We start from the raw sequence: 24,850 nt of genomic DNA on the forward strand, positions 1-24,850 counted from the left end.
AAATTTCACTCAAATCTTGCATCCTAAACAAGACCTCTAACATTAGTAATAAATAACATCTTGCATGGGTCTCATAATAAATGCTAAGAACTGTTTCCAACTCTCGCACGTGTTTAACAACGCATGAAATGTACGGCATTGTTAAATAAATAGGCTATCGAGACACAATTTCACTAAGGTGTCCAACAAGTACACATTTTACGAGTAAGGATATCGCAAAAATATCTGAAAGAATAAATCAAAACTCTCAGGCTGTCGACAAGTATTTATCACAGTTGTAACGACAGCAAACCATACCTCGACGTCTTGTACCCTGTGTATTCGATCTCGTAACACGAACAGTGTTTTCTCTGCATGTTCACTGAAGCGGGCAATTTCTGCCCCATTCCTCAAAATTAGGGGGCAAACTTGACATTTGAGGGGGCAGTATTTTTTTAATGCTTACTAATGACATTAAACAACATATCCTATCAAAACATGAACATAAAATGGTACTAGTATCCATGAAGACTGAAGCACAACTATGTCCTTTACAGTGTTTCGGTTTTCTTTTCGATGCGTACACTCCACGTTATTCACGTCACCAAAATTGAATGACAGGCGATATTTTGTCTTTTCCGGGGGGATATTCTGAATAGAAATAACGGCAAAGTTACAGGTCACTACACTGTGCGCTTGGGTCACCATCCTACGGACGTATTTGCGTGCTGTGTTTTGTGCGCGATTTTCGCGCAGTCAGTAACTTTAAAGGGCAGAAAATGGCTCGAAATGCGCAATTTGCGCAATCGCGCAGTCGAGAGAAAACCCTGAAACACGAAAATGTTTTCATCTGACTTCTTTGAAAACGAGAACTTTCAGCAGATAATTTACATCATCCATAATTTAAAACATCCATAAGGAGTTTATAATCATCCTTGCTGAAACTGAATTTTTGGCTATGGCAGGAGGTTAGAATCGGTCATTTCTACCCAGATCATTTCTAAACGTATATTTTCGCATTCTAAACTAGCAATGAAGATGTGTGTATATGTATGTCTATATATATATATATATATATATATATATATATATATATATATATATATATCCGAATTCAATATCTTCGTAATCTTATCTGAAAGACTTGAAATTGCAATTATCTCTGCGACCCACTAGCCGTCACTTCTCATTGGTCGATCCTGACCACTATCTTTGGTGATGTTCATCAAAACAATTGCGACAAAGTGATATAATCTGACACAACGATAACGTTTAAACAGAGTCCCTTCTAATGCGCAGTTTTGCGAAGTGATCACGCACAAGTACCAAAGATTGGATCTCGCCGACGTAGCGAGAAGATATGACGTTCGGTTGGGGATCTGCAAAAAATCAAAGCTAGCGAGATCGATAACACTGCTTAAGAAGACAATTTTATCTCTCGATTGTAAAGGAGTGATCTCATTTGTCATTAGTACCTGTTACGTGCAGAGAAAAACGAACAAAAGGGTGAACTCAGCAGTTTCCGTTTAAACAAAATTTATTACGAAAACAAAACTAATTGCTAAGTCAGGGATAGAGTACAAGCTTTAAAAGTGTACAGACTACTTATCTCAGCTGGGACGGCAAAGCTCCAGTCTCAGAGTTGTAACAGTCAGTTGGATGAATGAACAGTCCTTGCAGGCTTGAAGCTGCACAAAGTCCACAGTATAAATCCAGCGTTGACAGTGAAGGTCTTGAAAAGTCTTGAGATGACTACTGCTGGAGTTTAGTAACACACAAGAGACACGATCCCAAAAGTCTGACTGGAAGCTGAGCACGTCCCTTTTATAAAGGCATATAAGAACAATCTAGAACTTTTATTGACATGCTAATTACTGTTCTAAAATTATCTCTCTTACACAACTAATCAACTTTCCAGAACATTCCAAACATGACTAATTGAATTCAAGGTTGTGAGGTCATTAAGGGCAGTGACCTTGAGAATGTTCTAGACTAATTGAACTCAGGTCATGATGAGTGTGGGGGAAATGACCTACATAACACACCCCCTCTTCAAAAAAAAAGAAAATTTTTCAAAGAAAAATCTTTCTTTTACAAATGTAATCTTGAAAAAGATTTAAGTACTCAAATTTTTTTGTACTCTAAAGTAAAATTTCTTGAAAGTGAACAACAATAAACTCTAAATACGAGAGAGACAGTCTGCAATTAAATTGTCTCTGCCTTTGATATGTCTAATGTCAAGATTAAACTCCTGTAACATTAAACTCCATCTTAGCAATCTCTGATTTTTGCCTTTAAATTTCTGCAGAAAAACAAGAGGGTTGTGATCAATATAACCACTATTGGCTGATTTGAAGAAGTAAATAAACTTCAAAATGCTGTAAAGCTAATATCAAAGATAAACACTCTTTTTCAATTGTAGAGTAGTTTCTCTGGGATTTGTTAAATTTGCGTGAAAAATAGCAAACAGGATGATCTATACCATGACTATCCTCTTGCAATAAAACAGCACCAGCAGCCGTATCACTAGCATCTACAGCTAATTTGAATGGCAAAGTGAAATCTGGTGCAGACAACACTGGGGCACTTTGCAGTATGGCTTTAAGTGTATCAAATGCCTGTTGGCATTGCTCTGACCAAACAAACTTTACTTTCTTTTTAAGTAAGTTAGTCAAAGGCTCAGTAATTGCGGAGAAATTTGGACAGAATTTTCTGTAGTAACCAGCCATACCGAGAAAGCGCATCAGTTGTCGTTTGCAGTTTGGTATGGGAAAACTTGAAATGGCACTGATTTTGGCATCAACAGGTTTTACCTCACCCTGTCCTACAGTATGTCCGAGGTAAATTACCCTCGCCAACCAAACTCAGATTTGGCAAGGTTGACAGTCAACATTGCTTTGCTCAGTCTCTCAAAGAACTTCCGCATGAGCTTGATGTGTTCCTCCCAGGTGTCACTATACAGGATGACGTCGTCAACGTAAGCTGCACACCCGTCTAGCCCAGATATGACGTCGTTGATCATCCGTTGGAACGTTGCCGGAGAGTTCTTCATTCCGAATGGCATCACCTTGTACTGGAACAATCCGTCTGGCGTAACAAAGGCGGATATTTCATGAGCACGATCCGTCAGAGGGACTTGCCAAAATCCCTTCAGTAGGTCAAATTTCGTCACATACTTGGCTTTTCCCACTCGGTCGATGCAGTCATCAATCCTCGGGATTGGGAAAGTGTCTGTCTTTGTTAAAGTGTTGACCTTCCTAAAGTCTGTGCACATACGATAACTGTGATCTGATTTGGGAACAAGTATACACGGCGAACTCCAGTTACTTTTACTGGGTTCAATAAAGTCATTGTCCAGCAGGTATTTGACTTCTTCCTGGAGATATTTTGCTTTTGTTGGATTCAGTCTGTATGGATGTTGTTTTACAGGCTTACTGTCCCCAACATCAACGTCGTGATAGATGACGTTTGTCCTCGTTGGAACATCTTGAAACAGGTGTTTATATTCGTGGAGCAGTTCTTTCACCTGTTGTTGTTGTTCTGGCTGGAGGTGTGCCAACTTTGTAGACTCCAGCTTCTCCAGGATTTCTGAGTTCTGAAGCTTGACCGAGCCCAGCTTTGAGTTTAGAGTATTTTCACTCAAGTCAGTTTCAGTATCACTATCTTCATATGACTGATCTTGCTAATGACAGACTGACTGTACTGACAGGCTGAGTTATAGTAGATTATCCCTATCCAAATATGGCTTAAGCATATTTATGTGACATAGCTGTTTTTGTTTTCGCCTGTCAGGTGTTATTATGATGTAATTTAAATCACTCTCATTTCTTATCAATTAGGTATGGCCCAAGTAACGAGCATGGAGTGGTTTGCCAGGAATTGGAAGTAGAACAAGAACTTTTGACCTGGTTCAAACTTCCGTTTTGAGGTGTTTTTATCGTATTTGTTTTCATTGACTGCTGAGATGACTCAAGATTTTCTCTGGCTAATTCACATGCTTTAGAGAGTTTTGTACGAAAATCTGACACATATTGCAAAATATTCAGACAATCATCATCGTCTGATAGGAATTTCTCTTTAACGAGCTTAAGTGGGCCACGGACTGTATGTCCAAATACAAGCTCAAATGGGCTAAAACCAAGAGACTCTTGAATTGACTCTCTAACAGCAAAGAGCAGAAAATGAATTCCTTCATCCCACTGCTTCTCTGTGTCAAAACAGTAGGTCCTAATCATGTTTTTCAAAGTTTGATGAAATCGCTCAAAGCACCCTGACTTTCTGGATGATAGGCGGATGACCTATACTGTTTAATGCCTAGCTGATCCATTACTTGTTGAAAAATTCCAGACATAAAGTTGGAGCCTTGATCGGACTGGACACATTTAGGGAGGCCAAATAAAGTGAAAAATTTGACTAAAGCTCTCACTATAGTCTTTGTCTTTATATTTCTCAGTGGTATGGCTTCGGGAACCGAGTTGATGTACACATTATTGTCAGCATGTACTCATTTCCTGATCTTGTTTTTGGTAGGGGCCCAACACAGTCTATTAGTATCCTACTAAATGGTTCTTGAAATGCAGGAATTGGCTGTAAAGGGGCCTTTGGAATGGTCTGATTTGGCTTTCCTACCATTTGACATGTGTGACAAGTTTTACAGAAATGTGCTACATCCTGCCTGAGATTAGGCCAATAAAGTGACTGAGAATTTTATGATAAGTTTTCCTGACTCCTAAGTGACCAGCCCAGGGCGTTTCATGGGCCAGGCGCAATATTTCAGCACGGTAGGGCTTTGGAACCACAATTTGATGTTTTATAGCCCAATCGTCATCAACCAAAACATCTGGAGGTCTCCATTTACGCATGAGAATACCAGACTTTGTATAATAGGAAACAGAGCTATCTGAAGTTTTACCTTCATCATCTACCCTGTCAAACAAAGACAAAATATCTGGGTCTTTGTGTTGTTCTGCAATGAGATTTGATCTAGAAAATGTCTGACTTTGGTCAGCAGAAGTTTTACTGGAAGTTTCAAATTCACGAGGGATAACGGAATGATCCGTGTCAAACACCTGACTGAGAAAGGTGTCATTTAAGTCAACATCTGTGACATTATTTTTGAGAGTATTTTGATTCTCAGAAGTTTTCTTTGACATGGCTCGAGTAATGGCACATGATGGGAAAAGGCCGGGAATGTCTTCCTCTATTGGCTCTGGATTTTGATCTAAACTAGGATTATCAGTCACAAGTGGATTAGTAATGACCTTGTCCCCAGCAAGGTCGTTTCCGAGAAGAAGGTGAATCCCTTCAAAAGGCAAAAAAGGCCTAATACCTAAAGTCACAGGTCCAGAAACAAAGTCCGAAGACAAATAGACATTATGGAGAGAAACAGGAATGTAGTCATTACAATCTACCCCCTTAATAAGAACTTTAGAACCTGAAAATGACTTTTCAGAAAACGGCAGGGTATCTGCCAACAAAAGAGACTGGGAAGCCCTGGTATCTCTTAAAATTTTGACAGGGGTATCGGAAGAAAAATCACTAGAAAGTGATATAAACCATCATGAATAAATGGTTCGAAAATACCCATAATGCTATCTCGAGAAGAATTGACCTTGACCTCATTAATTGGGGATAGAGGGGTTTAACCTCAGAAAATGTGTTGCACACATTATTAGACTCTAATTGAGTTGATGAAGAAATAAAGCCGGTGGGCTTAGATCCACTTTGACCACTTTGACCTTCACGTTTTCTTTTCAATTGAAACACTCTGACATTAAATGGCCGTCTTTCTTGACAATAATTACAAGAAAGTGTACCGAACTGTTTGTCAGAAGGAGATTGAGACTTGGGATCTGATGATGTGGAAGTGTTACTTGAATTTTGTGAACTGTTGTCATTTGATTTTCTACTGTCCTTTGAGAAATTCTTGGATGAAAAGGACGAGTTAAATTTACCTGCATTGTTTCTGTATGGAAAAGACTGGGATGGTTTGCTGTGAAATGAAGATTTGTGGGTCAATGAATAATCATCGGCCAAACGTGCAGCAACCTCTAATGTATCTGCCTTTTGTTCATTGATAAACGTCTTGATGTCACTCCGGATGCACCTTTTAATTCCTCAATCAAAACAAGCTGTCGTAATTTGTCATAATTCTGACTGACCTTTTCAGAAGAACACCAACGATCAAACAGTTGTTCTTTTGTTCGAGCAAATTCAACATAAGTTTGATCCTTCACCTTCTCACAATCCCTAAATTTCTGACGGTAAGCTTCAGGCACCAACTCATAGCCCTTGAGAATTAATTCCTTCACAGAATCATAATCTGAAGCCTGCTCTACTGACAACTGAATGTAAATTTCTCTGGCTTTACCCACCAAAGCACTCTGCAAAAGCATAGACCAGGACTCCTTAGGCCAATTCAGACTCTGAGCAATTTTCTCAAAATGAAGGAAATATTTATCAACATCCTTTTCTTGGAAAGGGGGAACTAACCTGAAATGCTTAGTGATGTCAAACTTGTCTGAAGGGAAGAATTTTCCTGACTGTCCAAGCTCTAAACGTTTTATTTCTACCTGTAATCGCTGTTCTTCTAATCGCAATTCTTTTTCTTTCTGTCTTTCTTCCATTTCTAACTGCATTTGTATTTTTTCCTTTTCTAATGCCTGTCTCTCTTTTTCCATTTGTAATTCTTTCTCTCTCATTTGTAATTCTAGTTTCTTGATCTCCAAATTTGTCTGCATTTCTAATTCTAATTTCTGAGTTCAGAGGTAGACTCGGGCTCATAATCTTTCAGGGTGGATTCCTCAAATTGGCCTAAATCAACTAGATGTTTGGCAATACGGTACTGTATTTCCCTCTTGCGCATAGATCTTTTGACTTCTACTTTAAGGAAATTGGCCAGTGTTATGAGGTTGTCTTTCTGAGGGAATTAAATGTGTCCTGATCAAGGTCATCCATAAATTCGTCTGGTTTAAATTCCGCCATTATTAAATTTCGCTGAGTTCACAGTATACAGTAGTTTTGAAAAGGCTGTCAAAATGTTGTCAAACGGCTCAAAATATTCGTCTCCCGGACGAGCCCCCAATTTGTTACGTGCAGAGAAAACGAACAAAAGGGTGAACTCAGCAGTTTCCGTTTAAACAAAATTTATTACGAACAAAACTAATTGCTAAGTCAGGGATAGAGTACAAGCTTTAAAAGTGTACAGACTACTTATCTCAGCTGGGACGGCAAAGCTCCAGTCTCAGAGTTGTAACAGTCAGTTGGATGAATGAACAGTCCTTGCAGGCTTGAAGCTGCACAAAGTCCACAGTATAAATCCAGCGTTGACAGTGAAGGTCTTGAAAAGTCTTGAGAATGACTACTGCTGGAGTTTAGTAACACAAGAGACACGATCCCAAAAGTCTGACTGGAAGCTGAGCACGTCCCTTTTATAAAGGCATATAAGAACAATCTAGAACTTTTATTGACATGCTAATTACTGTTCTAAAATTATCTCTCCTTACACAACTAATCAACTTTCCAGAACATTCCAAACATGACTAATTGAATTCAAGGTTGTGAGGTCATTAAGGGCAGTGACCTTGAGAATGTTCTAGACTAATTGAACTCAGGTCATGATGAGTGTGGGGGGAAATGACCTACATAACATACCTACTGTTATTAAGAGAGCTCTGTGGACAACATTCTTATTGCGCAAAACTTGCTCACTGTCACATGGTGAGTCATTCCTTGTCGATAACGTTATCTTGTCTAACATGTCGTATCTTTGTAAGGTTGCGAGAAACGTACAATGTTCACTGCGATAACAGTGTTGACAGGCAAAACAGATATCTTCAATCAATTTGCCAGTCTAATCTTTGTACATTGACACTATAGGTTTTTGATTACGTCGTCTTCCGCAAGACAGCTGCTTGTTATCGACGCTGAATAAACCCATTTTACTTCTTGCTTTTCTAGTTGACGTCATCAGCTGAAAAAAATCCGTTGCCACAAATTTGAATCGAAGCTCTGGCCAACGAAATTTTGTGCGTCTAAGAATAAGGGAAAGTTTCAACAAAAATGACAAACACCATTACTAAGGTGAAATATAAACAAAGAAGTAATTATCACTTCAAATAAGTATGTCTAGTGTTTGCGTTAATTAAGTCGATGTAGAGAGTTCGACATAATTTGAAACCATGGCTACCATTGAAATATATTTGCAAATGATAAAGCAAGGCACCTATATTTACACTGGTTGAATTTTTCCCTTCAGAAAAATGTTCTGTAGTGATCAACTGAAGGTAAACAATCCCCTCTACTTTGTGACATGCACATGAAGATGTTTGATTGAAAACACAGCGAAGTAATAACATCGCGTAAAGTTAACACAATATCTTTGAGTACTCACAGTATTTTAAGATAAATGAAGACATCGGGTTGAATGCATTCGACTCATAAGACCAGATTAATTTGAGCATTCTCCCCCTTTTATTTTCTTGATACACATGCAATCATCCCTCTTTCCGTCTAAATACAAAAAGGTGCAAAGGCGATTACTCACAGTTTTATATTGGGCTAGAAGAGATATTTTAAATCTTAAATGTTTTGCTGAATAATAATATATGGATGTTTATCTGAGTGTTTTTCCTCTCTTCCTATCCATCAGACAATTTTTTTGAAAATGACACCTGTAGATTCGTCCTGGAGATTGGTGTTTGCTCTTTTCATGGCGAGACATATCGGTGAGGTTTTTGATATTGTAACTTACATTTCAAGAAAAAGATTCAAGATTGATCATGACGCTTTGCACGTTTACCACAAATACATGAAAATCTAAGAAGTTATCTGAGACAAGCCCTTGTGCAGGATACACATTTGTCCCTAACGCGACGGCCCTTAGGGACCTTACAGCGTGAGATCTCTTGTCATTATTAATCAAATACATGTAGTTTTATTGAGCTCTTTGGTCTGACCAGTCATAATATTGTCACTCAAACTATTCCTTAATTGCCGCTGTCAGTAACTTTCAAGAAAAACATGATTTTTTCCTTTTAAAATTTCTAGGATGTGAAAGCTAAAGATGATGAAAATACCCGGGTGTCAGGTAATGTAGATAACTTCACACACCTCTTACATGTGCAGCCATACAGAGCTGTAAATAAGATGAAGTGTTTTGCGTCATCAAAGGGAATTTAAAAGTGTCATTATCAAGTGTTCAGGTGACAAATCTTTTTGATGCATAATGGGGCATGAAAATAGAGTTTGACTGTCGTATCTGATGGTGCCGTATTTGTACTATGGGGTCGATACTGACTGGTAACTTTCTACTTTGTCATACGTCCCATGGGGGCATGAATATACCTGTACTTGATGTTGATTTGAAAGTGCAAGCGTCAGCGGCGATAGGATGCCCAACAATATTAGACAGGGACAACAATCCGGCTCCTACAGTGTACGTCGGAGATAGATGTTATTGGTTTCAAGCTGAGACAACTTTTCCTCAATCGTGGATCAACGCAATAGACTGGTGCAGATTACGTGGTGGCTATCTGGTCAAGTTTGAAACACAGTCTGAAGAAACTGCCGTTATCTCTTACATCAACTCACGGGGATACACTCAAACTGATGAATTCTGGACGAGTGGAAAGTGCCAATATCCAAATGATGTATACAATGGTAATAAATGTGACGATCCTGCAAACTGGCTCTGGATTACAGGTAAGTATTCCCTCAGTAAATGGTCAAATATGAAATATGCTCTTTACTAAGGCACATTGTTCAGCAATTTGAGCATAGCTAGTAAACCATGGAGAAGTAGTCTGCCGTGATTCAAAAAATAAATTATACACCAGCTGATTAATGCTGGACACTCATTCGGAATTGATCTTAATGATATCAGTTTTCCTGAACGTTGAGGGCATGGACCTCAATTGCATTCATAAATTCAGAATACATGTAATTCGTCTTTGAAGTGCTATACTCGATCATCTGTACTATACTGTACACTTCTTTGCAGTTACAATAGACAAAATAAGTCAGGATACAGCATATCGTCTACACGGTTGAATATTGTACAAGTCACACAATACTGCATTGCAGATATTTAACTGTTACATATTAATATTGACTCATTTCACCCGGCTGTCAACCGACTGTATATATACGAGAAATGGAACTCTCGCGAGATATCGTCATGAGCGAAAAAAAATCTATCTGTTGCATTCTTCTCAGTATGTTTTGGTCAAGCCATCCACTCTGTTTCCAGATGGTGGGTTGAGTGGTGACATCATGACCTACACTAACTGGGACACCAACGAACCAAACCCTAGCACTACTTCTGACAAGAATTACAACATGATCTTGAAAAAAACGGGATTTCTGTCTTACTGGGGATGGTACGACGAAATGTATGACAAACAGACAAACTTCATCTGTGAATTTGGTAAGAAAATATTGAATGAAAACTTTAGGAACAAGTTTTCAGATTATATAATCTTGAACGAGATTAAGGCATGGAAATTACTAAAGAACAGAATCGTATCAGTAAAGTTGAATGTGTAGAAAATGGTATTTTGAAATCTGCCATGACAGCGGTACGACTGATGATCACGCACACAAATTATTTCCCTTTTTTCTTAAACATTTTATAGATCCGGTCACCATCACAACAGCGACACCAACAACGGATAGGACTTCCACACAGGCCATAAATAAAACCACAAACGGCCTTCAAACCACCGCAAACCCAGCAAATAGTTCTACGGAGCTGACCAAAGTGTATTTATCGACAGAAATGACGACGATTGAGGGTAAGTCTTTCATCTTTTTGATTACCAAACCTCCAATTGGAACTACATAATGTGTATATAGCGGTATATATATCTTCCGCTACATATAGACGCATTTGTATGTAATGCCTTATATTCATATAACGGCAATACGCATGCAGTGTTAAGTCAGGTCTGAAAAGTTTACATATTAAGGAAAGTTGAAAATGCCAGAAACAATTCTTTGTTAATTTCATATATAACACAGGCTTTGTGTATTATTAAGTCATAAATAATCTGAAGTTCATGAGTACAAAAATCGTGTAGATACCGAATTTCAGGACGAGCCTATCCATAGTGTTGAATGTGACTGACATGATTGTAATGACGTGTCATTGTGCCGTTCGAAGCCAGTGGAATCCGCCGTCTGATTTTCATTGCAAGAAAATCATGTGAATTACTTAACGATCAACGATAAATCACAGGTATGTCCTCGTTCATGTCACTTTCGAGACTTCATATTTTGTGTTGTCTTTAAAGATCGCTCTACAGTTCCGATTACTATGACAACAGCAGAAGATGAATCTACATCAATGATCTTGACGTCATCAACGTATCCATCAACCACAGTGAAGATGCCGACCACAGCCACGTCTACACCGAAAGAGACACCCGTATCAAGTGACTCACCGACTACAATGGAGAGGGGAACCACAGCAACAATGACAACAACGACAACAACCACTCCCACTCAGTGTCCCCATGTACTTGATGAATTGAATAATCCTATTTTGACTGTGCCAGTGGCCGGCCGCTGTTACTGGTTCAATGCTGAGAGAGCTCTGAATCTCCAATGGTTGCATGCTAACGACTGGTGCAGATCACGTGGTGGCCACCTCGTCAAATTTGAGACGCAGTCTGAAGAAACCGCCGTTATCGCTTATATCAACTCACAGGGCTACACTCAAACTGATGAATTCTGGACGAGTGGAAAGTGTCAATATCCAAATGATGTATACAATGGTAATAAATGTGACGACCCTGCAAACTGGCTCTGGATTACAGGTGATGCTTAATTTTATCATTTTCTGCAATTGCATGATTTATCATGAATATCGAATTATCTTTACTGGTGTCTTTTCCCCCGTGCCTTTACTATTCTATAACGGTACCGGTCAGTCATTTGCAAAGGGCTATGGTTTCTAAAACGACACATTTTCTAATTTATCGAATAAAAACACTAAAGAGTTCGAATGTGATTCTTTGTCGTCAGATGGTGGACTGAGTGGTGACGTCATGACCTACACTAACTGGGACTCAAACGAACCAAACCCTAGCACTACTTCTGACAAGAGTTACAACATGGTCTTGAGAAAAACGGGATTTCTGTCTTACTGGGGATGGTACGACGAAATGTATGACAAACAGACAAACTTCATCTGTGAATTTGGTAGGTGAATATGACACTTTGCCGATCAAAGATTGGCCGACTATGTAATCAAGTGCAAAAGTGAGATGTTGCATCATGATGCATCTTATTTATCTTTCAATAGATCCATTTGAAGCAGTAAATGTGACAACGCCACAGACGCCGGAGAAAACCACGCAAAGTGACTCGACAACTCAGAGAACGACAAAAGTGACATCTTCTACTGTCTCAACGACTTCAAGATGTTGTGATTGCGATGAAAGTAAAGATGACCCCGGTAGGGGTGCCGTGGGATCTATCCATCCATCCATCCATCCATCCAAACATACATACATGCATACATACATGAATGCATACATATATTCATACGTACGTACGTACGTACGGACATACATAAATATATACGTACATACATACATGGCTTACATACATGTATATGCATATATACGTACTTAATTATAGCCAGTCACTGTGACGTGTAAAATGCTTTATTAAAGGAACTAGATTTTGTTAAAGGTATGCGGAAAATACGCAGGCATACACATATACTGTATGCGTAAACATATATCTCATCTTTCTTTTAATAGATTTCACTTTTGGTTTGTTGACTGGCCTCATAGTTGGATCTGCAATCGGGGCTACCATAGCAACCATCTTGACCCTTCTGATCTGCAAGGGGTAAGTTGAAACCAGAAAATCATTGTAATCGATACCATTGTAACATTTGCTCTTGATCGAAACTCAAGGAGTTGACCTAGTTACGCGTAAAGGACTGCACTGGATTAGGTCAGTCCGATGACGCGTTCTAGAATAAAACTGCTCATACTTTTTTTAAAGAAAATGTTCAAATGTCCGTAGAACATAATTATCTTCAAAGTTTGAAGGTAGAATCACAGTGATTCTATTCAGGGACACTGTGTACTAGTAGGTAGCTAGCACGCTCTCTCTCTCTCTCTCTCTCTCTCTCTCTCTCTCTCTCTCTCTCTCTCTCTCTCTCTCTCTCTCTCTCTCTCTCTCTCTCTTTCTCTCTCTCTCTTATCTAAATTGAACATGAGCAAACTGATCAAACACTCGAAAAGAATGTCATATGTGCCTCTGACAACAATACATCAATTCGATCTCTTCAAAAAAGGACAGAAGAGATGTATTTGGATAAAATTTTGTAAATTTGTACCTTAGTTGAAGATGTGCTGAACCTTCAACCCTGCAGACGGAACACATGAAAAAGCAGTGGTATAGTTTCTAGTATCTATTAAATACATACACTATTACATATAATGTAAAGGGGTCGCTCTTACAAACTGCAAAGTCCAGCTCGTGGTAAAGCTTTGTAATAATGTTTATATTCATATCATCTATACTGAACATAACTTGACTTTAATTATGACAGAGAGGGTGTACAATGACCGAGAAAAGTACAAAGAAGTAACTGCATTCCTTTGCGCAAATGTATAGAATTATCTTTCCCCAGTGCAAATTCGATTTACAGTATAGTTATCGGCTTGAACATGAGAGATAACAAAAGTGATAGGACAAAAAATATTGTAAAATTTTGAGAGTGCGAAAACCTGTCCTCGAGGCTGATTCTACCTCGACATCATTAACGATTAAACAAAAACTCAGCTTGTCTGATGTGATGTTACGTCACCAAATTTTTTACAGATATCCAAAATGTCGACCACAGAAAGTCAACAACCTAACCAAGTCGAGTCAAGACTGCGGAGCACAAATTGAAAACGCTGGCCATGGCCACAACTTATCCGGGTCAACGGTGGGCTTGATGGGTGATATCCCTCTGGAACGATTATCTCATACAGCTTTGGATGTTTGCAATAACGTTGAAACGCAGGAGAACATTTATGTTGATCATAATACCGACCTTGCAACCTTCAAAGGTGGTCCGAATACCGTTCAAGGGTTCAAGGAAGAGTCGGAAAGCGCTTGAAAGAAGATAGTCATCATTTCAGTGAATATTAATGACTCAAGGGTATATGTACAATTTTTATGCGTTCCGTAGATAAATGAATGAACAAATTTTGAGACAGATGTAAGTGAACATTTTCTGTTGAATTCTTGTCAAAGTTTTAAGTTTACGTCATGTTTCATTTTCTTGACGATTGTACCTTTCTGTTGTGACAGTTTCGTTGCCCTGTTGAAACCGAAGTAAACATGTCATCAAATGTCGGTAAATGTAAGGTAACGTATCAAAATTTTCAATGTGACCATGATTTTATTCTTAAATTTGAAAGCGACTTGACGAAATCTTGTGAGCCAAAGTTTACGTCTTTCACTTTCGACGCGCATGCTACCTAATTCTGTCGGAAGTGATTTTAGTGCTCCACAAGCACCAAACATTATCTTATAAAATACAAATAAATTACATTTAAACACTCCATCCTAGCAATCAACGTAATTATGCGGTGTAATATTGTGTTTTATCACATATGTAACGTTGTTTACATGCATAAGCACGTGCGTATTGCAAATACCTTAGGGCGTGCAAATTGTAATAATTACGATCTTGTGGTCGGGTGAACGCTGGACAGCCCCGTGTGTCACTGGGGCTGTTTAGCGTATACATAGGTAACCACAAGCGACTGTAACAATAGGTGAAGGTATGTCGGCAGTATCACGAAAGTTGACACGGGAGTTGACATCGTCAATTTGGCCTATCTCAGTAGCGGATTCCCCCGACAAATTCGTCGTTACATATTGCAACATAGTGAGCGGACAGCGGAATTTAACGCTTATTAATTGGAAGCATCCAAATTTTAAAATTAAATTTTGATCTCTGCTAGCAAAAAGTATCATAATAAAGACTGAAGAGCCCCTATCTCCATTGCCATAGATACCGCCCCTCCAACACTTTGTGATATTGGGTAGTTTATATTGCCTCATAGTCATGATCTGTCACGAGTTGACATGATCTGTTTTCGAATCGACAGTCCGATTTTGATTCCGAGCAGTCGAGCTCTGGAAAATTACGGCACGTATCAGTATCTGCAAATTCTCCGATCTTTGTTTCTTTGCCATTGTGTCGCGGTTTAACGAAAGGTGACTCAGAGGCAGGTTCGTATGCAATGTTTTCAACAAATCCCTCCTCAGAATCGCCTTGGTGATCGTGACCTGCGTGTGACATTTGACCTAGTGGAGATTCCGATTCCGCCGAACGACTTGTCAACTCTGTGTACGTATTTTCAGTGTTTTCATAGTGTGCTTCCAAACCATCGATGCTCGAATAATAGAATTCATCGGTGTTTGCAGTCACAGGGATACCATCGGTTCTTGATACCTCATATCCCGTGTTAATAGCGTAAACAGTTTCCGAAGGCAGTGTTTTCATTTGAGTCTGGTCATGGTTTGATCCTGACGAGGATGGGTTACGTCCTCTCTTCCTGTGTAGAGAAGAGCACATATCTGAAAGCATTTGTTCATTCGTGCCGCAGTACTTGTATTGTCAACAGGAGTGTTGTGAGAGACACACATTGAATCACGTCTCAGGACTGTGTCTGAAAAATGCACGTGACCTGCATGCCAAGACATGTAAACTTGCTGTAACGAGGGCAATCTTTGATACTTGTATCAATTTTATACGCCTGTCCGAATTGCGTTGAAAAGTGACATCTCGGAACACGTAAGATAAATCGTTACTGTGAGATTGGAAAAAATATTTGAAAAGACTGGTGTACATGAGAGAGCATAGTAAGATAAATGTTGACGGACGAGAGAATACAGCTTGCTAGCTCGGTAGATGGATAGACACATAAATACACACGTATACATGCACGCGCACACATATCTACAGACTTATACATGCATGTCCTTAAATAGACATGGATACACACGTAGATATATACATACGAAGACACATACAAAATTAGATAGATAGGTAGGTGGATGGATGGATGGATGGATGGATAGATAGATAGATAGGTAGGTAGGTAGATAGATAGATAGATAGATAGATAGATAGATAGATAGATAGATAGATAGATAGATAGATAGATAGATAGATAGATAGATAGATAGATAGATAGATAGATAGATAGATAGATAGATAGATAGATACCATACCTTCTTTTGGCGAGCATGAGAATGAAAACGAATGCAAGTATTAACAGGATAATCGCACCGATCGTACCTCCGACTATTCCTCCTGAAAAAAGTCAATCACAAATTCCTGAGTGATTTGTTTTTTGATATCTAATATGATACTCATGGTATGAGAAATTGTCGAAGAAAAACAAGTTTTAGAAGTATTTTCAAATGAGACACTTTTGTCATTAGTTTTAGACTGGATGGAGGCTGTCCATCGTTCAGATTTACATCACAGATCATCATACCAGAGAATATAACCCTCGTCCGTTTTTCTCCGTAACGACGCATCGAGGGGTTTTAACAAACCACATTTCCAACATTATTTTACGATACTTAGTGTTTAATTATTAAAAGTATACATCTAGAGACTGAAAAGAAAACAATAAAATAAGGCAGGTCCATCAGTGTAATGAAATGTCAATGAAAATACGGGAACATAATCATTTGTTGGGCACCGTGCAAAATTGCAGTGCGAAAAAACATCTTTGCTGACATTTTCTTCCACAAAGTAGGTAAAAGTTGAAGTAGCAATTCCAGGGAACGTTCTCCAAACTGGCGGCGTTAGGACGTTTAAAGTATACTTACCAATGGTTAAAAAGCTTTGCCCTTCGCCTCTGTTCGAAACCCTTTCAGAAAAATTGGAATTCTTTGTGATGGTTTCAGTACTTGAGGACAGCGTCGTTAAAACTATTATTAAAGATTGAAATATTTTGAGTTAGCAGTGGAATTAGAAGCTTAATTGTATATACCATGGATTTTAATTATTCGTTGAGTTTTTAATAAAGTTTCTTGTTTTCTTTTCTCCCAAATTAATGTCTTACGTTCAACTGTCAGCACAATGTTATCATTGAAAACTGAATTGTCGTCCGGACAAAAATTCATTTGTCAACAATAGCATTACAAAAAGAAGTTGTGCTTGTTTTCAAGAAACAATGAAGTATTATCAAAAGTATCCGCTATTGTCGCTGTAATTAAAATTGTCGGAATGAATACCCGAACATGTCTCTACGTAATATATTATTGTGAGATTTACTAACTTTAATTGACTGTATCAATATTAAGTTGGACATAAGGATCTTTCGTCACCAAGTGACATTCAAATAATTTCCACAAGCATCAGTCTTAGATCCATGAAAACACACTATATGCCTTATTTTCCTTCTGACGGGTTTTAAAATAGGGAGAACGCGATATGCCTGATGGCAATTTATTTCGTGTTCTTTAAACATGGCTCCATCAACCACCCAAAATCGATGTTGTTAAATCCAACCAGTGTCTCTCCATACAGTTCCCAAAGTTTAAGTGTACATAAATGTTAAAGAAAAAGTGAAAAAAGCTGTCAGACTGCACGGACAGCGCCAGATAAAGTAACCCCAAGCGGTTTGCCAACATTATCATAGTAAGTATAGCTGTAGGCTTATAAGATCTTAGTCTTATCCATTATCATGTTTCATAAATATCATTTGCGATTAAGTAACCTGCATCAGAATCTCAAAACATATAATTTGCACTATACCTATTTCGCAACTTGCACCGGTGTATTCAGTGTCACAAATGCATCGATAACTGTCGTCCTGAGAGCTGCCTGTCCTTACATTGATCACCACACATGTTCCGCCATGCAAACAAGGCATGGAGCTGCACGCAGTGACTCTATTTGCGCATGCTCTGCCCTCCCACCCTGTTGTGCATTGGCAGCTGAAAGTATCACCGTCCACCGTGCAGGTGGCATTGTTCTTACAAGGGTTTCTGTAACAAGGGCCTGGAATAAATGCTGCAAACAAAATGAAACAAACAAAGACGTAAGAAAAGAAACTTTAAATGTGAAATCAAAGATCGCGTATTAATACTATGCGTATATTTTTTTGCAAAGTAAATTTATTTCGGCTGACACAGGTGAAAATTATTGGTTGATATAGACTTTACTGAAAGAGCATCCGGGGCCCTAGCACTATACTCTGTCCCAAACCTTTACCCTGACGACGCTTAAATTTACAAGCGATTAATTGATGCGCCGTCTTTTCCCAGAAATCTACACTTTTGCCATTCAGCTATATTATATAATTTACATACGCGTCACCATATCGGTTTTAGTAGGATGAAAGAGCAATTGAACTTTTCACCCCTGATCATTATTCAATAAATACCACTTGTTTCCACGATGTTACACATTTAGCATGTTGAAGCAGAACCATTGGATTTACATCGTGAAATGAACAACCTTGCCAATGCACTTTTACTTTGCAGTTTTACCCGACACTTCATCTGTTATATTGTTATACGAACTAATAAAACGACAAAATGAACTGTCAACATTATAAATATGCGGTGTACGTTGATCTGAGTGATCACCAGAAAGATACCGGGAATCTAATCTAAAGATTGTAATATCATGCCTTGTAATGTAATGTAATGCTAGGGTCCTGTCACATCCGATTATATAGGGATTAATGTGATCTATACTATATCAGACCACATACACATCAGGACCGTGATGATCGTTAATAAATATGAACATAGTAGAAGTCAATGACAGCTTTTGAAAATGTTTCCGAGTATATTGCGTTTGGACAATGACGTTGTGATTTGCCCCTTACCATTATAGTAGATAGCGAATCCACGTCCATGATAGGACCTACTTGATGTAAATTTTATATGAATCTCGTTAGCGACCGAGACGCCGATGAAACGATCTGTTACTCCGCTGCGGTAGTCGTCGTCCAGCCTGGATAACGAAAGAGGGTCGTCACTTCCGGTCAAATTATAGAACAATAACTGGTCATTTCTCGATAGATCTCCGGAACTAAGGTATAGCATTCTTAATGTCACGTTGATGACGTAAATATCGGGAACGATGACCCTCCACAGACAATCTGCTAGGCTCGGGTAATATCCAGGGAAGTTTGGAGAAAATATCCAGCCTTCAAGATCGGTGAAATTGTGAAGACAAGCTCCGACAGTAGCTTTCAATTACAGAAGAGAAAAACAAAGAACACGTGACCTTTAAATAATGAATGAAGATACAGTATATTCTCAGTTTCTGTTTTGAGATGAAGGTGTTTCTCGCCGGAGACTTCAATTTTATCATAAATGTACGTTCATAAGTATCTTCTGAAACTAAAAAACGCTGTCATATTTGATGGCAATTGTTCGTTGCAAATGGTCCACAGAATTTTCATACTGCTCTTTAATGACTAAATCAGGTCATGTGGATGTGAATTCGGTTGCCATATTACCCGGGAATTCAAGTCGACGGATAACTGGAACAAACTATCGTTGGAACGTCCTACAACTTTAAAAATGGACAAATTCGTATTTGCTGTTGCCTGATTAAAAGCTTACAGAAGACATGTTTTGCAAAAGTGACTGTCGCACTGATTGAGAAATTTCATCACAAGTACATAATCTGAAGGCAAACTCCCCAAAATAATACTTGAAATGTGAAATGTGCCATGAATGTATATAATATTGACAAACATGGATGCAACCTCTGGAACTAGAAAAGAACGTGTAATAGGGGTGACTAAAGTCATGTTTCCTTCATTATCGACGAGAATATTCTAGAAAACAGACCCTACATACTGCTGTAAATGGCATCTGCGTCGTACCCTCCACAGGTCTCTGATTCCCTATTACCCCTACAAGCCACATTGCATTCTGAGTTGGCGACTCGAGAAAAACCCTCCAGCTCGGGATGAACATTACTGCAACGACACTCGTCTCCATCTCTCAGAGATGCATAGTCGTATTTTGTAACGTCTTTGCTCCGGCATCTGTTCAAACAACTTGCTATTGTTCTGTCTTCCCAAGTGCCCAAAAATCCTCCGTATGCTTCATTTCCACCATCCAAATAGTTCCTATAGCAACCGATATACCCTGGATCTGCAATATAAACCATAAACTATAATTTCTGTCAATTTGAAGGCATTCCATAAATTAAGGGCAACGTTTTATTTCATTTGCTTTGAATTTCGAGTTTCACAAAAAATATTTGCCCTTTTTATCAATATTAAAAATTTTATAGTTCGAGTTCCACACTGTCATATGAGTTCTACTATAAACTGCTGTTCTTCTATCTCAGGCTGCAGCTATGTGGCATACTTATTGCGTAGTATTAGGTTCGGTCAGTGTATAATTAGGTAGTATTATAATTAATTTGAAGACTACGTACATATACAGTACACGCCAGAATCTTCCGTATGCCTGCAAGGTAGATGTTGATAGTCGCCATCATCGTTATGTGGTCCCAAAATGTGTGAACACTTGGCTAAAGCACCCTCGTTTCCAAGACAACCGACCTCGGATAACCAAATAGCACCATTGCCCTCGCCAAAAGGTCCCGCAACACCATGATATCCGGAATCCTGGGGATATCTGCCCCCAGTTGCAATCATTGCACCAGGATAACCTTGGAACGAATAAGTGATTTGTTTGCAAAGTTAGCGCAAAGTACTTGCGAGATGCGATGATGCTTGCTATACAGGGAAAACTCGGGCAAAGACATTTCAATAAACCTACAAATTCTCGTTTTAAGAACACTGGTAATCTTCGATTATAAATTTATTCAGTTGTTCGAACGACTTCTATGTTTGACAGTCCATATCTATACACTTGTGGACTTGTGGATCAAGCGTTGTATCGAACTTAGGACCTTCTGATGAAATATCCCTTAAGGCCGTAAGTAAAGTTTTGATGCATGTTTTCCATTCAAGAGATATCATTAAAAATCCTCGTACTACATCTAAGTCACACTTTTTTTAGAATTTTTAGCTTTATCGGTGATGCCATGTACATTGCGTTCTAACCTACCGATGTCGGAACATCATATTGAGCAAGTTTAATTTCTAAATGCCGTTTTAACATCGCCTTTGTCACTGCACACAAGCAATAATGTCCCCCTCCCGGCCCATGATGGACGAAGGCAAACTTTGCTCGACATTATGGCGTGGAAAGTTTGCTTGAGTCCATTATTGACCGGGAGGGTACATTATTGCCCACACAATTGACTTTTCATAGCGCTGTATTTGTGAATGAATATATTTATTACATTATTTTTTATTAATTTCACTGGCATGAATATTCTGTCCTAATTAGACACTGTACACCCGTAAAGTTTTCGTGAACAAGTTGAACACTGGGCATTAGATATGATTAAGAGTATATCAGGTAACTGTACTTTACGGTCAGGACAACAATCGCGGGAAAATAATCAAAAGTTACAGTTTAAGGTAGTTAGCGCCTCGAAAATGTAAGAATTAATTTTTTTTAAAACTTTCTTCAGCCAACTTTCAACCACTCTCTTTGAAAATCAAGAATAAATTTAGCGGTCACTATGCAAAATGTTGGTTCTAGAGAAACAAATAACCCAATATTTACCGATATTTGAAATTTAAAATGATCGCTATTCCTGTGTTTATCTCTATTGGGAAAATAACATTCCCGTTTAAAAACTAAGACGGATGAAAACTGTATTTACTCATAAGCTTCAAAATGATCCCCAAGCGGTGGTTTGTCAAAAAACAAACAAAAACAAAAACATTGTTAAAGTTGAGAGTCAAAATATGTGTCCCCGAGGCGCATTCTGCCTCGAATAGATATTGTTTTTGCGACTCACACGTTTGTACCATGCATATATAACTCTTCAATGAACAAATCGTAAGTTTTAAATGGAGAATGTGCTGAAACCTAGTTGTCTGTTCATCATCTGTTGACTCACCGAGTTCCCTGCAAACAACGTCGGCATCATTTAAATTCCAGTCGTCATCACAGACTGTACCCCATGACCCGCTGTAAAACACTTCAACTCGTCCTTCGAATGGAGTTTGACCATTAGCAAGCCTGACCTGAAAATCTGCAGATGTATGTTCAATTTTGTGAGAATGCGCTCTGTACAAATTACATGGATAAATATGAATTAAAAATGTTTCAGAAGCAGCTCATCATCTTTGTTATGCGAAAAACCTTACTGTATACGCATATTAAAGTCATTTAATATGCGTAGTGTGTGCATGATTATAAAAAATACGCTATATTCCTGTCTAATCAAACTGCACGGACATGCTTGACCCTCAGTACCATCATAAGTGTTAATTTGGTAATTAGTTGGAAATGCTGACAGATTCAATATATTTATTCTTTCTGCGCACACGAAGTACACCAGGGCCAAAGTTTGTCGTGAAGCCAGTTCAGTTTGCTGAGGAAGGCCTCCTGTAGATTTATAAAGCTGGGTGACTTCAAGTATGATATTGATGTGCAACATTGTATATTATCTAACAGAAATAAACGATTTCAAATTAAGAAGAATGGTTTCGAAATTTAGGCAGAGTAAACATAAACTTGAAATTGAATCAGATAGGAGAAGAAAATCAAAAGACACCAGCTGATAACATATTTTGCAAGAAATGCCACATCGATTCTGTTGAAGATGAGATGCATTTTATTTTCGATTGCCAAAGTCATAGTCAAGCAAGAAAAACGATTGTTTCAATACTGCAAATCACAAAATCAAAACATAAACAACAAAGAATCTACTTTAAAAGCTATTATTAACTGCAATCTGGCTTTTTGAGATATTCCTAAAATATACCATATATAAACCTCAATCACCAATACATATTTAGACATCTAGTAATTTGCAATGTGATATAATAAAATTTATGTTCTTGTCATTTAGCCTTTCTTCTGCTTCCCTGTCTTATATTTGATTAGTTTTAAAGTTATTTCACCTAATTATTGTTATTATTATCATTATTCCTTTTTTACCATACTGTATCGTCAGACGATATAGCAGTGTAATAAAGTTATTATTATAATGAGGGCCGAGTATCCTTCAATGTGATTTCGTTTTTAATAGGACTAGGTACTTTAACATAACCACGGGTTGTGGAAATCAACTCACATGCGCTCTTGTGTGTTCAATTTGAGTGTGTGCGTGGCTTGGTCTATACTGTAGACAAAATGAACACCTATAGAGAAGCAGACAGAAAGCGTTTTCGCGAGAGTGTTTTTTCCAGCTACGCGAACTTACGCAAACATATGGTCTCCTTCACGGTTACCGTGTGCAGCTTGTGCCGTAAAGACTGAGAACAGCGCACGTTAGAGGAGACAGATAGCGGTGCCAGGTGAGGAGTTCACAGCCGAAAGACAAGCGACCCGTCGTCGTATATGACCTGACTGCGCCTACGCGACAATATATACTTGCAAGTGGATGATTTGACTCTAAATCAATTTCATATATGTAACTAGATCAACGTCAACATTGATTTTTAATGTGTAGATCAGTTCCTGATCTGATTCTCTACTGGCGACATCCTCCTGTGAACAGATGTTAATGAAGTTGGTAGGCGGTAGTTTGGTTATGTTGTTCCGCGTTTGTAGTATTTTCCTTTCCTTTGTGCCTGCCGGGCTATCCGTCCGCCCCGTACTACAGAAATCACTCTCCGCCGAACTCTCACTAAATAGTCATGTGATATGCTCGACTTTCAGCATGAAGTCTTACTCCTATTTTCAGCTTACGTGTGAGAAACAGCGATAGCAGGAAATACACAGAGCAGAGCACTATCCTTTTGTGGAAAAAGGGAACTTACTTTCAGATTTGTTACATGATCTCATAGTTTTATTCATAAATGTTAAAATGTAATCAATGTTTCAGAATTATTTTGCACTTTCTCTTTCTACCCAAGCTCGTCGGTAAGTCCTAGGCACATACTTACACAGAGCGAGCTAGAATTGACACGCCGACCTAACTCCAAATACGGCTTGTTTACATATGAAGTGAATATTTAACATCTACATCAAAAGTACATTCAATTGTGGCATACAATGGTGGTCGTGTTCGATTGTGACTGAAAAGCCATCAGACGATGACGACATATCCAAAGCAACAAAAAAGAGAAACGGCGAACAGGCATCCTAGGCAGGCTATCTTTGATTACTGTCGACGTTGACGCTGATTTTCTCTTTGTGGCCGAAGGTGCACTGTAAAGAACTATTGTCATTAGCTCTTCACTTACCTTTCTGGCTGACAGATTCCTGAATGTTGTGACCTAAAACCACGGCAAGAAATAGCATGCATGAACAGACAGCCATTTGGGTTTGGTGTTAATCGGTTTCCCTTTCCAGGGTTGAAAACGAGGCCGGTAGTCTTCCTGGGAATAGGAGTCTTCTTACCAAGAAAATACAACGGCCTAACGACACTCTATTTCCTGCTGTACTGTCATGACCCGCATTGTGGTTGACGTTTTACCTGTCAAAATACTTTGTCTGCATATGACTGCAAGGTCACAGAGGACAGACCAATGTAGAGCCCTCAACGTTCGACTGGAGTGCGACAATTCGTTAGGGTAGTGTAATAGCTGTATTTCTTTCCGCTTGCAGGGAATTTATAAACATAGATGCTAATTTATTCCAAACAAAAGCATATTAGATACTTATGAGAACACGTGAAGCGTAAATCTAATAAATTTGGCGGAAATTACAACTGTTTAAAGCTTGCATGTGACCGAGTCGAAAGGTATATGCATTGTCAGAACTTAATATATTTAGGTGAAGCGACGACAACAACATTTCATTTCCGACGTGAATTCTAAAAAAA

The 24,850-nt window shown here is 38.6% G+C and overlaps 2 protein-coding genes across 2 annotated transcripts; one reads left to right on the plus strand and one right to left on the minus strand.

The window, feature by feature from the left end:
- Positions 1–9,219: 9,219 nt before the first annotated feature.
- Positions 9,220–12,673, plus strand: LOC139132708 (location of vulva defective 1-like). The gene is made up of 7 exons (XM_070698974.1): positions 9,220–9,681; positions 10,229–10,405; positions 10,614–10,772; positions 11,271–11,795; positions 12,004–12,180; positions 12,284–12,436; positions 12,657–12,673. The coding sequence occupies exons 1-7, from the start codon at positions 9,261–9,263 to the stop codon at positions 12,671–12,673; spliced, it is 1,629 nt and encodes a 542-aa protein (XP_070555075.1). The 5' UTR covers positions 9,220–9,260.
- LOC139133043 (uncharacterized) lies at positions 12,632–24,523 on the minus strand. The gene is made up of 9 exons (XM_070699439.1): positions 24,270–24,523; positions 21,974–22,108; positions 20,429–20,665; positions 19,840–20,139; positions 18,855–19,220; positions 17,774–18,031; positions 16,843–16,944; positions 16,234–16,315; positions 12,632–15,554 (listed from the first exon to the last, which is right to left on the minus strand). The coding sequence occupies exons 1-9, from the start codon at positions 24,343–24,345 to the stop codon at positions 15,044–15,046; spliced, it is 2,067 nt and encodes a 688-aa protein (XP_070555540.1). The 5' UTR covers positions 24,346–24,523; the 3' UTR covers positions 12,632–15,043.
- Between the last annotated feature and the right edge of the window lie 327 nt (positions 24,524–24,850).

Source organism: Ptychodera flava, chromosome 5, assembly GCF_041260155.1.
Source record: "Ptychodera flava strain L36383 chromosome 5, AS_Pfla_20210202, whole genome shotgun sequence".
In the NCBI taxonomy this organism is placed as follows: Eukaryota; Metazoa; Hemichordata; class Enteropneusta; family Ptychoderidae; genus Ptychodera; species Ptychodera flava.